The sequence below is a fragment of the Elgaria multicarinata genome, chromosome 14, assembly GCF_023053635.1.
Source record: "Elgaria multicarinata webbii isolate HBS135686 ecotype San Diego chromosome 14, rElgMul1.1.pri, whole genome shotgun sequence".
Classification (NCBI taxonomy): Eukaryota; Metazoa; Chordata; class Lepidosauria; order Squamata; family Anguidae; genus Elgaria; species Elgaria multicarinata.
The window spans coordinates 28,884,300-28,897,016 of record NC_086184.1 but is presented as its reverse complement, the minus strand read 5'-3'; the positions used below and the strand labels follow the sequence as shown (position 1 = coordinate 28,897,016).

The following is a 12,717-nucleotide window of genomic DNA, read 5'->3' as shown; positions in this document are numbered from 1 at the left end:
AATCAGTGACCTAGGGAGGTTGTGGGCTCTCCCACACTAGAGGCCTTCAAGAGGCAGCTGGACAACCATCTGTCAGGGACGCTTTAGGGTGGATTCCTGCATTGAGCAGGGGGTTGGACTCGATGGCCTTGTAGGCCCCTTCCAACTCCACTATTCTATGATTCTATGTCATCATCCCTGCTAATCCAAAGGTCCTGGTGTCTCAACCCTGAGAGCCCTGCCTCTGCTACACCACTAATAGTGCCTCTATTCACATGACACAGCTCTGCTCAGTAAACGTGCATGGCGAGTGGGAAGAGTGATTGCAGAGCCAAGGAGGGACATAGCTCAGTGGTACGGGACACGCTTTGCATGCAGAAGGTCCCAGGTTCAAATCCTGGCATCCCCAGATAGGGTTAGGAAGGACTCCTGCCCGAAGACCTAGACAGCCACTGCCAGTCAGTGTTGACAATAGTGAGCTAAATGGGCCAATGCCCTGACTCAGTCTAAGGCACAGCCTATCTTACTAGGCACTACACCTTACCTACACGCATTCAGTTTAATGTCCTTAAGGATCAAGATGCTATGTGTATTCGCTAAGCACAAATTCCCCATGGCCCCGTTCAGAAGAAACCTTAAACCATGTCTTTAACCACGGTGGTTAAGCAGAAAGCTGGGCTGTGTTCAGAAGACACTTTAAACCACAGCTTTAACCATGGTGAAAGTCATGGTTTAAGGTGTCTTCTGAACACACCCTGGCTTTCTGGCTTAACCACCATGGTTAAAGCCATGGTTTAAGGTGTCTTCTGAATGGGCCCTTAGTGTATTCACTAGGCACGAATGATGCTATGTGTATCCACTAAGCACTAATATATCATGTCAATAACAAGCTATGAAATAAGCTATCTGGGTTTTTTAAAATATATATGATTCAAAACAGTAGCAACCAGCAGGCACGCAAAGGGTCAGTTTGGGAAGTGAGGAAGCCCAAATTTTCAGGCTCTGTTCTCAATCTTCTCCAACACACACACACACACACTCACACACCTGTCAATGCTCTCCTGCCCTCTGCCCCGAAGTCTGTACTTCCCTGACTGTTTGGTCTGCCAAAATCTACCAAGCTTTACTGCAGGACTACACATTTTTTGTTGAAAAATTATGATCTCCAGCCTTCACGGCTGGAATTGTAACGTCACCCTGAAACCCGCACATGTCCCAGATTTTAGTTTGCTATTTGTGAATCTGAAACTGAATCTCATCATTCAAACTCATTTCAGCCACATTCCTAATAAAAGACTTCCTGCACATAGAAAACTAGGGCGATATCGTTTACGATGATGCTTTCCTGCTTGATTCCCACAAACCCACAGCATCGCAGCTACAGGGTGGGAACAATAAATCCTGATGGCAGGAAGGAGTGCAGGCTATCCAGATGGAAAAGCCCCCAGCACCAGTGGCTATTCAGCTCAGCCAGCCTGCCCCCTGCCCTGCCTTCCCGCACTTCCCCGGATCTACCCTGGGCTTCGATCCACCCCCAGGAACGCCCGCTGGCTCAACCCAAAGCAAGGGCACCCCCGACAGACCGAGGAAAGAATACGGTGACCTCGGAGCATCTTAAAAAATCGCAGTAAATTCACACTGTGGAAAAAGTGCATCTGGGTGGAGAAGCCCAATGTAGCCGCGAATTGGCGGCTGCTTCATATAAACACTGATGCATCACTTGCACAGCCAGAACAGGCTAAGCAGGGTATATCGGCAAGCCCCAGGTGTCAGGTCAAAAGCTATTCTAGCTTTCTTCTTGATATGCTAGTTTTCTATATGCAAGAAATAGGGATGGATGGGATCTAAATACTCAGCTATGCAGTCCTCCCTCTCCAAATTGTCATAGCTGGCAGCCTGGAGACAAACTGGTAGTTGAGCTGTGAAGCTGGAAAGCAAACAAGCAGGAAGGGATGGGCAGCCTGAGAATAAATTGACCTGTGCCTAAATCACTGAGGAGCCAAATCAAAGCTAGATGCTTTATAGGGCCAGGTGGAATCCTATTGGCCTCTGGTATCACCCGACCTCAAGTTAAAGGAAGCCGGATTCCAGCTGGACATCAGAAAAAACTTCCTGACTGTTAAAGCAGTACGACAATGGAATCAGTTACCGAGGGAGGTGGTGGGCTCTTCCACACTAGAGGCCTTCAAGAAGCAGCTGGACAACCATCTGTCAGGGGTGCTTTAGGGTGGATTCCTGCATTGAGCAGGGGGTTGGACTCGATGGCCTTATAGGCCCCTTCCAACTCTACTATTCTATGGTTCTATGATTCTATTATTCTCTGCTGAGCTTGTAGGTCTTGCAGTACTAGCCTCTGGCCTTCCACAATAGTGGTGCTAGAGTGCACCAGCTAACAAGCCAGCAACATATTCCTCTGAAGTTGCCCTGATGGCATGGAGAAGAAGGCTCATGGGTCCCTCTGCTACTGTCCCCAGTTTATGGTTGCCTGCCTTGTAATCATTTTTACATGCTTTGGGCTGTTTTTCTAAAGAGCCTCTAAGAGGAATCATCTTTTAGCCGGTACAACCAATGCCACAGTACCATATTTCCCTTGATGTGGTCATCATCTGACGTCCATCACTCTTTAACTGATCATCATTAGAAGAGCGCCTCCTGGAGGAAGGACCAATGAGAAAAGGTGACACAGCGAAGGTTAAATTCTGGCCCAAGTTGGGCTTCAAAGTGGCGTACAATAAAAAAAGAATGATGAAAGAGAGATTTAACACACACACACACACACAAACATTTCTAGGATCAACACACGTGCAGAATAGGTGCCCAGATTAGCTAAAATGGTTATAAGCTTACTAAAGGCCATGAGGGAGTGGGCCTAGTACATCCTTCCCCCACCCTGGGGCCCTGCAGATGTGTTGGACTGCAAGTCCCATAATTCCCAGCCAGCATGGCCATTGGATCCAGCAGCACTCTGCTTTAGTACCATGAACTGGACTGTGGTTGAGGAAAATGCATCTCTACCAATCTGCCCAGGGCCAGCTCTAGGGTTTTTTGAGGGCTGCCGGACAAGACACCCTCAATGCCGCCCCCACCCACCCACCCCGTGAGTCTACATTCTCACTGCCATTTTTGCCAGCTGCTATCGCTCCTCATGGTCATCACTTGCTTGCTTGGCAGGCAGAGAGTCAGGGAAGAAAGAGGCAGCAGCATCCGCTGGTCCTTCGCCTCCTCACTACCACCACCATTGGGTGGACCAGAGTGAGAGGTTGGGGAACAAGCAGGTTACAATGGGGAAGAGGAAGGTCAACTCCAGGGGCTTCTTGTCATTGGGCCTCTGTCAGGGTGGGCCCTTGGCCCTTGGTAAGGGCCCAGCCATCCCTACCCATGCCCTGAACCTGCCATACCTGGAAAGAGTGGCATCAATAAGGTCTTTGCCAACAAGCGTTAAGGTTGCGGTTTGATGATGGACACTGAAGAGAGAGAGAGAGTTGTGTCATATCTAACTTGGTTTAATTGCGACACTGATCAAAAACTCAACATCTCTATGCCCAACAGGAGGCTGGTGAGACCACAGTTGGGATGATATGTGTGCATGGGCAACCAGCCATGCCAACCTCATTGCATTCAAGATGGCAGTTTTAGGGAGCAATCCTATGCAGGTTTAGACAGAAAAAGGTCTTACAATACCCAGCATTCACCAGCCAGCCAGCCAGCCTTGACTGTTTGTGCTGGTGGAGTACTATCTAGACGACACCTCAGACTATGTGGGGATTAAGAATGTGGAGATTACGTCCTCCCCTCCCCTCTACATATACATCTCACCCACCATGTCCCTTCTTCCCTTAGTTCAGCCTTCCCCAACCTGGTGTCCTGCAGGTGTTTTGGACTTACACTCCCATGAGCTCCAGCCACCATAGCCAACGGTCAGGAATGCTGGGAGTTGTCCTCCAGATGTTTTGGGCCACAACTCCTAGGATTCCTGACCATTGGCCATTCTGGCTGGGGCTCATGGGAGTTGTAGTACAACATATCTGGAGGATACCAGGTTGGGGAAGGCAGGCCCAGTAGGTTGTGCTAGATATCAAGCTCCACAGAGTATTTACTCTGTATCACCTAGCTGGGGGATATAAGGAGTTGTGGTCCAACACTAGGGTGACCCTATGAAAAGGAGAACAGGGCTCCTGTATCTTTAACAGTTGTATTGAAAAGGGAATTTCAGCAGGTGCCATTTGTATATATGGGGAACCTGGGGAAATTTCCTCTTCATCACAACAGTTAAAGCTGCAGGTGCCCTGCCCTCTTTTAAATCTGGTCATTCTAGTATGGCTCCTGCAGCTTTAACTGTTGTGATGAAGATAACATTTCACCAGGGGCTGCATGCACACCTGCTTAAATTCCCTTTTCTATGCAACTGTTAAAGACACAGGAGCCCGGTCCTCCTTTCCATATGGTCGCTCTATCCAACACACCTGGAAAACATTAGGTTGGGGAAGGCTGTTCCAGGTTGGGTTGGGTTTCTTTGGGAAGGAGGTAGCTGGGGGCTTATGGCATTTTGTATTATTCGGTTTATTCACAAATATACATGTTGAGCATCAGTGGAGGTACACAGCTGAAGTACTCCGACAGATCACCACCCTTACAGACAACAAGCACACTAAAATGCACCTGGCTTACAGAATCCAGAAACTCAACAACAGAGTGCAATTTGAGTCTGAGATGAAGAGTCACAAACTCCAGTCCATTGTTCTTTTAACCCACCGTCACCTTCCCCCTTGACCCTAGCTTGTACCTTTGCTCCAGCTTATGAAGGGAAGCGTAAGCCTGTTCGCTTGGCAGACAGGGGCCCTGGCCCATAACTCATGCCCGCATCCAACCAGGGCGGCACTGCTCAGCCCACCAAGATGATGCTACAAGTCTGAGTGACTCCTTCAATAAGGAGCCCCCACCTTTCTAAAACACTCTATCACTTTCCTGCAAAAGTCTCACAGCTTCAAGGCCGAGACAGGGAGTGGGTGAGCAACTCCTGCGAAAACTCTGAGAGAGACAAACTTGCACAGGCATTCCAAACTAGTTCTCATTAAATCTACCTACAACCCTGCAAGGCCTCCCCAGCCTTACTTGACATCTCGAAGGAGAGAAACTGCACATGACACATGCTTAAAGCAAGGAAAGTATGCTTTGCCCCATTGTGACCATGGAGGTTAAGCATTTTGAGAGAAACGTTATGGTTTATGAACCATTCCAAACTATGATGGCTCCATAACCATGGTTTAAACATGCTCACTAAACATTTGCTGCAAAATGGCTAGTGGTCTAACTGTGGCTTAGCTTGTTGTCTGAACAGGCCCTATATCTATTTTTTTTCCATATGCCCCTCCATGCAGACTCAAATCAATTAATCAATTAATTAATACATTAAAAGTGCAATCCTATGCATGTTTAGACAGAAAAAAATCCGACAACAATGCTGGTTGTTGTCGGACTTTTTTCTGTCCAACCATGCATAGGGTTGTGCCTTAAATGACTAAAATTCGTTCAATTAATTGACAAAGTTAGCTTGAATTGGGTGACAGCTCTATTGTTTTTACAACTTCTAAATGACTTGACATAATTAAGATTAAGCAGCGGCAACAAGGTAGGAAGGGCAGTTTCCAGTAAACCTTGGAAGAAGCCTGGAAGGAGGGACCTCATAAATTCCCCACACCACCACCCAAAGAAATGGGTTGCCATTAAGACAGGAGCACAAGTTTTTGATCGAACAACGAACGTCATGCTTACCTGGCTTTAAGCTTCACTATATTTGGACAAATACTCATTGAATTGAGGAAACAGAAAATACTCTTCATGGAAAGCTGGTTGTTGTTTAAACTGCAGAAAACCAAAAAAAGTTGCCTTCAGAAAAGCACTGCAACAATAAATACCACATAAATGCATGCGATTTTGTATGTAGCTTGGCCTGAAATACACATTTTTTTGCAAGTCACTTTCCTAATAAAATGTATCTCTTGAATGTTATTTTCACAAATATATTTCTTTCTGTCTTCACTTCATTTCATTTCATTTCTATACTGCCAAATAACCAAACTTCTCTGGGCGGTTACAACAAATGCATTTGTGCATGTGCACTTTTCCCTAATAGATACATTTAAAAAAAATAATAATTTGAGATCTTCATTGCAAAAATATGAGTGCGTGTTTCAGAGGATAGCTGGGTTTTCTTTTTGTGCATTGGTCCAAAAGTGCAAAATTGGGTAGGTTTGCATTAAGATGTGGACTGAATTAATTTCTCCCCCATTCCTACATATAAAGCAGCTACATAGATGACAGCTGCCAAAGAATTCTCTTCTCCTTCTGCCACTGCACTGATCATTGTAAGAAAAGAGGCATCCCTAACCAGTGAGAGCGTGAATTCAAATACCGCATTCAGGAAAACGGGGAAGTTAGCAAGTTTAAGCAAGACAAGCAGCTTTGTGTGAGTTGGCAAGTTGCAAAATCCATCAATCGGAGAATAGTGTTTTCTTGAAGCAAAATTTAGATTGGAGATGTAGGTGATGGCCCCAGGGAGAGGTTTCATCTCTCTAATGAATGTAATGTGCCAAGGGTTAAAGATGGCTTCTCTGCCAAAGGGTAGCTATATGCCAGATTTGCATTCCTTAATGGTGGACATCAGACAAAGGGAAAAACTTTCAACCAATAGAGCACTGAATGTAACCTATGACTCGTTGAGATTGTGCACCTTAACTTGAAAATTGAATGTAACTTAACTTGCTAATCCAGAAATGGCCAATAGAAGGGTTAGAAAGAGACTAACACCCTCTTGTAGCCAGGGCCTATATATACCGTGAGATTCCTTTGTTCTTGGTGCCTCCATTTTGTGGAACCGGAGAGCACCCCCATACTGCAGTATCGGAAGTAAATGGATTAAGTGTATTCTCCAGCCTCGTGCGTTTGATTGGCTATTAATGCGCCAGGGAAGCGGGCCTTTTAATCCCTGGTTAAGGGACAACAAGCAAAATTTAGATTGGAGATGTAGGTGTGGCAGAAAATGAACAAGCAAGGTTTTAAGAAATTCTTACATCAGAAGGCCAGAAATGCACATTTTGGGCACCATCTTCATCAGCTTCTTGCATCCTTCATCACCAAGCTGGTTATCTGATAAACTGAAATGCATTCCAGATTAATAAGAGTTGGTCCAAATGTCTCACTCTGTTCCCAGACAGTTGCAAAGAAGGAGGTACTTACTCAATTTCAGAAAGGTGGGAACAGCTCTGGAGAACATGAGCCATCTCCTCTGCCCGTTGGGAGTCTAACTGGCAGTCCTGCAATCTGTATATATATATAAAAGGATGCATACGGCCTGTGTGTGTGGATATAGACATGCACACACTGCAAGAAAGAGGCAGCAAAGATTGGTATTTTTGAATGTAACATTTGATTTATTATTAATTATTATTATTATTATTTCAACTTTTCTATCTGTGGACACCCATACCAGCTTACACAATTAAAGTGCAGTTTTAGTCCAACAGAAACGGGCTATAGAATTATTCCAAGACACATTTATTCAAAAACGTTATTCAGAAATGGACCACAGAAGCCAAACATAGTTTGAGCTACAAGTGCCCTTTATCACAGGACTTTATGCGAAGCAAATAAACAATTGATTATATTGGGGATGTTCACACAACACGGTAACCCTCACAGTTGAGTGGTTGAGTGTGGTTTGTTGTTAAACTGTGGGTTGCTTGTTGAACCGTGGGTTAGCAGGCTGTCTGAATGCAGCAAGGGTGGCTTGTTAACCATGCAGTGTGGGTTATTTTCTCAGACAAGCCACCTTGAGAACCCATGGTTTATTGTTGGGTTACACCAAAAAGAAAAGGGAGTCGCCCTCACGTAGAGAAGATAAGAAAGAGGACCTAAGAAATATGGTTCAATTTCCTATATGGACATTTATTTATTTAAGGATTTTTATGCCGCCATTCAGCCAAAAAAAGCTCTCATGGCGGCTTACAAAAATATTTCTTGACAGTCCCTGCCCACAGGCTTACAATCTAAAAGACATGACACAAAAGGAAAGGGGATTGGAAGGGAGGAGGAGGGGGGAAACGAAAAGCAAATTCAGGCACCACATTCTTAGTTTCAAAGTTCAGCAGTTACAGTTGACAGTTAGTAGCAGGAGGGAGGGGGCTCTCAGCTGGAGCTGGACCCAGGCACAATGGAGAGGTGCCTGGCTGCTGCTTCCTCCCTCACTTGTGACCTCTGCAGAGACAGTTGGTAGCAGGAGGGAGGGGGCTCTCAGCTGGAGCTGGACCCAGGCACGATGGAGAGGTGTCTGGCTGCTGCTTCCTCCCTCACTGGTGGCCTCTGCAAAGACAGTTGGTAGCAGGAGGGAGGGGGCTCTTAGCTGGAGCTGGACCCAGGCACAATGGAGAGGTGCCTGGCTGCTGCTTCCTCCCTCACTGGTGGTCTCTGCATTAACAAGGAGTACCCCAAAAACTGTTGTTCAATATTGTGTGTTTGCACATTAATCACTGAAACACCCACCATGTTTCAGCGCAGGAAGAATGTTTCTTTAATTTTCAGCCGACAACAAAATTGGCCTTCACTTGGACCTCCCTGTAGATAATTCATGGTTTCATTCCAATTAGATTACTTTTCTACACATGTGATATATAGCTCTGTGTCTAACCTTATCATTCGCAGGGAAGGACTTTTGGCTCACATTTTCGAAACTCAGCCCGAATTGAAGGTAAAATATATGGTTTTGAAGCTAGCTCCTTAGGTCAAGGTTTAGAATGATATCAGCAGCAACAACATAGAACATTTACAATTTTGTCTTTCAGTGCAAAGAAGATAGCATGGTGATTAGGCAATTTCAAATGATTAGGTTCTCCACTTAGTTTGTGATAAGGTAATTATTGTGTTTTAATGGCATGTGTGCACTATGTTGTTGTGATTTATGTGATGGTTAGCCTGTATATTATTGGTACAGTGCCACATCCCCCGGGGACTGTTTGAAGTGACGAACAGTAATTTACAACTGAAGAAAATTGGCATTGAAACGAAATACACAATCCGGAATGTCCGTTTTGATTTGATTGATGTTGTTGTGTCACTACTATGTATATTTGGCTCGCATTATCATTTATTTGTTAGCAATATTGAGATTTTGATGGTATATTCATATCTGTAATCTTGACTGTTTACTGTTGTCTGTAAATTGGATTATGGTTGAGAGTTATTACATTCACTGATTATTGTTGGGTTATTCAGGGTGGTTAACAAGCCACACTGGCATACTTTAGAATGTATATGAATTAAGTTCTCACAAACCTAAATATATATTTACCGTAAGATTAAAGTTCTAGCTTTAGGAATAGTTTCCTCTTCCTTTATTCCCACATCTTTTAACCTAGAATCAAAGAAGCATTTATTTATTTTCTAATCTTCAACACACCAGAATGTTAAAATAAATGAACAAACCATAAAATCACACACAATAGCTTGGATCCAGACCTGGTCATACTTTGAGTTGATAGACTCCATGAAATCAATGGGGCTTACGTTAATCATAACTACCTTGAGTCCCATTGAATTCAGTAGGTCTTCTATCATCATCATCGTCATTGATTTAACAATATTTATGAATTGCTTACATTAAAGGAATTTCTAAATGATGTACAAAACAAGTCATCATACAGAGGACAAGATTACCTTCCTGGGAAAGTGTGTCTAAAGGTGCAATCTTATGCATGATTAGACAGAAAAAAGACCCACCACTCAAGCATGGCCCAGCTAGCATGGCTGTGTGGGTCATACTGGGAGGTGTCGGCCTTCCCCTCCCTGTCTAAACATTCATAGGATGGTGCCTTAAATCTTGATCCAACTCAATGGCACAAATGATGCAAAAAACGATTATGGCAACAATTGGGGAATCCCCCCACCTCCACCAAAGGAAATCCCACCTTTAGAAGAGGGATTTTCCTCATGGTCACAGTAAAGGAGGAAAGGATTAAATTTGTGTCTGGATAATTATCACACACACACACACCAGCTGATTCAATATGCTTTTTTTTTAAAAAAAAACCTGCACAAAAATGCAAAGGTGAAACTAAGAACAGAAGAAGAGTGTCATGACCAGGGCTCTGACTCTCCCTCCTTAGGAGGAGAACCCTCTGACCCAGAAATTATGTGACCACAAAAGCACCCATCAAGGTGCCTCTCTCCTCTTAGTCCTCAGCCCCAGAAGAGTCCCTGAGATCAGACCCACACACACACACTTCTGGAGGAACTTGCATTACATCCTCAGTCTCCAAGGATTGTGGCTCTGAAGTCACCACCACACCCCAGTTGTCTCCATGCCATTGCAGCCAAAGGCTTTGAAAGCAAGCATGGCCCCTTTAAGGTAGAAGGCCTCATGCAGTGTGTGGGTGGAGCCAGCAGTATCTCGGAAGCTGATGTCCTATTTAAGGCCCAGTCGGCCACTTGTTGGAGCAACATAAGAACTGAGCTTGTCTGGCTTCCAGCTGAGATCCACCTAGAGTTCTCCATGGTGCTTATCCACCCCTTGATTTCTCTAAGTCATCCTTCACTTGGTGCCCTCCAGATGAGTTGGACTGCAATTCCCAGCATCCACCAGGTTGGGGAAAGCTGCTCTAAGTGGTATCTGACCTTGGTTTTGTCTGACCTTGCTTCTGGACTCTTCCCACATTGACCATCCTTGATACTGGTCTTTACTGTACCTGCCTTTGCCTATTGGATCTGAATCCTTGTTTGTTGGTTGAACTGGGGTACAGCAGCACCCTCAACTAGAGATGTGAGGGTGCTAGAGATGTGGGAGAAATGTGTTTGGTCCCCATTTTAATGCGAATGTACCTACATTCACACTTTTGAACCCATACAAGAAGCAAAGCTCAGCTTCCCTTCAAGATTCACACTTCTAAAATTTTGTGATGGAGTTCTCCGATGGAAAAAAATGTATACAAATATATTTGTATACATTTTTTTCCATCGGAGAACTCCATCACAAAATATATATATATTAGGGGAAAGTGCACAGAAAAATGCATACATTTGTGAAAATAACATTAAAATGCATAGTATTAGGAAAATTCCTTGCAAAAAACAACAGCGTATATTAGGCAAAAATGCACGCAGATGCATTTTCATGCAGAACTTTTTTCTTTTCTTTTTAGAAAAAACCCAAAATATAAAAGTTTGAGATGAACTGAATTTAAGATTGAAAAAATGAGAAACTTAGAGGAACCTAACTTGACCGATAATCCATCCCTTAATTTATTCCATTACTTGCTCTCTGCCCTTCATCTGGACTTCCTGTACCTCCAGATTCCAATCCCCAGGGAAACTCGTGCTGGTCCTCAACAAGCCCTAACCAGCAACACCTGTCCTTAGGGCGTCTTTGAAACGTTAAACCCAGCCACACACTCCCTAGAACTCATTATACCACATGATCCAGAATTGATGGTGAATACTCCAAGGGCAATTACTCACCTGGGATCTTTTTCTGAGTGACGGGTGAAATGGATTGTTAAAGTTTCCCTCCTGCAAACAAGAAGTGGAAAATTTATTTTCACATATCCTCAAATAGAACAGCTTAAAGTAGTAATATTGTTATTGAGTTGACCTACACCAGCAAAAACTGCCATTTCAGGAAACAGGTGAATTAACTGGCAAACAGCAGTTGATTACAGAAAAACAAAGCTACTATTCTGAGAAGGGGAAACAGAAAACCAAACAACAAATAGAAAATGAAACAACTCCTGCCAGACCTTATATGCAGCTTGGTAATGTTTGGACAAGTTGCAGCGGCTCTGGTGAAAGCGAGAACGACACTCACCGAAATCTCATTGTGGCTTAAACTGTTTGAGATATAACGTAATATAAAAAAAATAAAATTTGAAAACCATCAAAAGCATAAAAACAACAATATCCATTTAAAACAAACTATTCTGGGGTCAGTTAAAATCTCAGCATATGTTGTTAACTGCCTGGCAGAAAAGTCTTGACCTGGTGCCGGAAAGATAACAGTGTTGGTCTCAGGCGAGCCTCGTCGGGGAGATCATTCTATAATTGGGGGGCCACCACTAAAAAGGCCCTCTCCCTTGTTGCTATCCTCCGAGCTTCCCTCAGAGTAGGCACTCGGAGGAAGGAGAGCTGAAATTGACTAGACCAGATCACAAAATTGACAGATAATCCATCCCTTAATTCATTCCATCACTCCATTTAATGAAGCCTTTGGTCCAGTAAATTTCACTCCTAAGGGAAATATCTCTCTCTCTCTCTCTCTCTCACACACACACACACACACACACACCTTCTTTTTAAAGGAATACGCCATTATGGGGATATACAAGCATGGTTTTACATCCTAGATAATTAGATAACATGTTTCTTGTTGTTGTCATCAAATTTCCATTAGTGTGCCCATTGTATCCCATTAACAACTAGTCCCAAGCCAGAATGGAGTGCAATAACAGGATAATGACCCTGTTCAGACGACATACGAAGCCATGATGGTTAAGCATTTTGAGCTAAACGTTATGGCTTAGTGTGTCATGTGAACCGTTCCTAAGCATGGTGGCTACATAACCACAGTTTAAATATGCTCACTAACCATTTGCTGCAAAAGGGTTAGCAGCCTAATCATGGCTTAGTGTGTTGTCTGAACAGACCCAGTGTGACTTATTATAATAATATGATTTCCTTAGTTATCTCTTAGCACCT

General features: G+C 43.9%; 1 protein-coding gene across 5 annotated transcripts in view; it reads right to left on the bottom strand.

Moving 5' to 3' along the window:
• Positions 1 to 12,717, bottom strand: part of LOC134408854 (protein NLRC5-like) — a 72,943-nt gene that overhangs the window by 51,420 nt on the left and 8,806 nt on the right. For 4 of the 5 annotated variants that reach the window (XM_063141347.1, XM_063141346.1, XM_063141349.1 and 1 more), the window contains exons 5-12: positions 11,763 to 11,852; positions 11,485 to 11,535; positions 9,323 to 9,385; positions 7,216 to 7,359; positions 7,050 to 7,133; positions 5,752 to 5,841; positions 3,378 to 3,443; positions 2,560 to 2,631 (exon numbers count right to left, since the gene is read on the bottom strand). In XM_063141347.1, coding sequence (XP_062997417.1) covers positions 2,560 to 2,631; positions 3,378 to 3,443; positions 5,752 to 5,841; positions 7,050 to 7,133; positions 7,216 to 7,359; positions 9,323 to 9,385; positions 11,485 to 11,535; positions 11,763 to 11,852 — 660 coding nt within the window. The remainder of the gene's footprint in view (positions 1 to 2,559; positions 2,632 to 3,377; positions 3,444 to 5,751; positions 5,842 to 7,049; positions 7,134 to 7,215; positions 7,360 to 9,322; positions 9,386 to 11,484; positions 11,536 to 11,762; positions 11,853 to 12,717) is intronic. The other variant, XM_063141345.1, reaches the window with a different exon arrangement.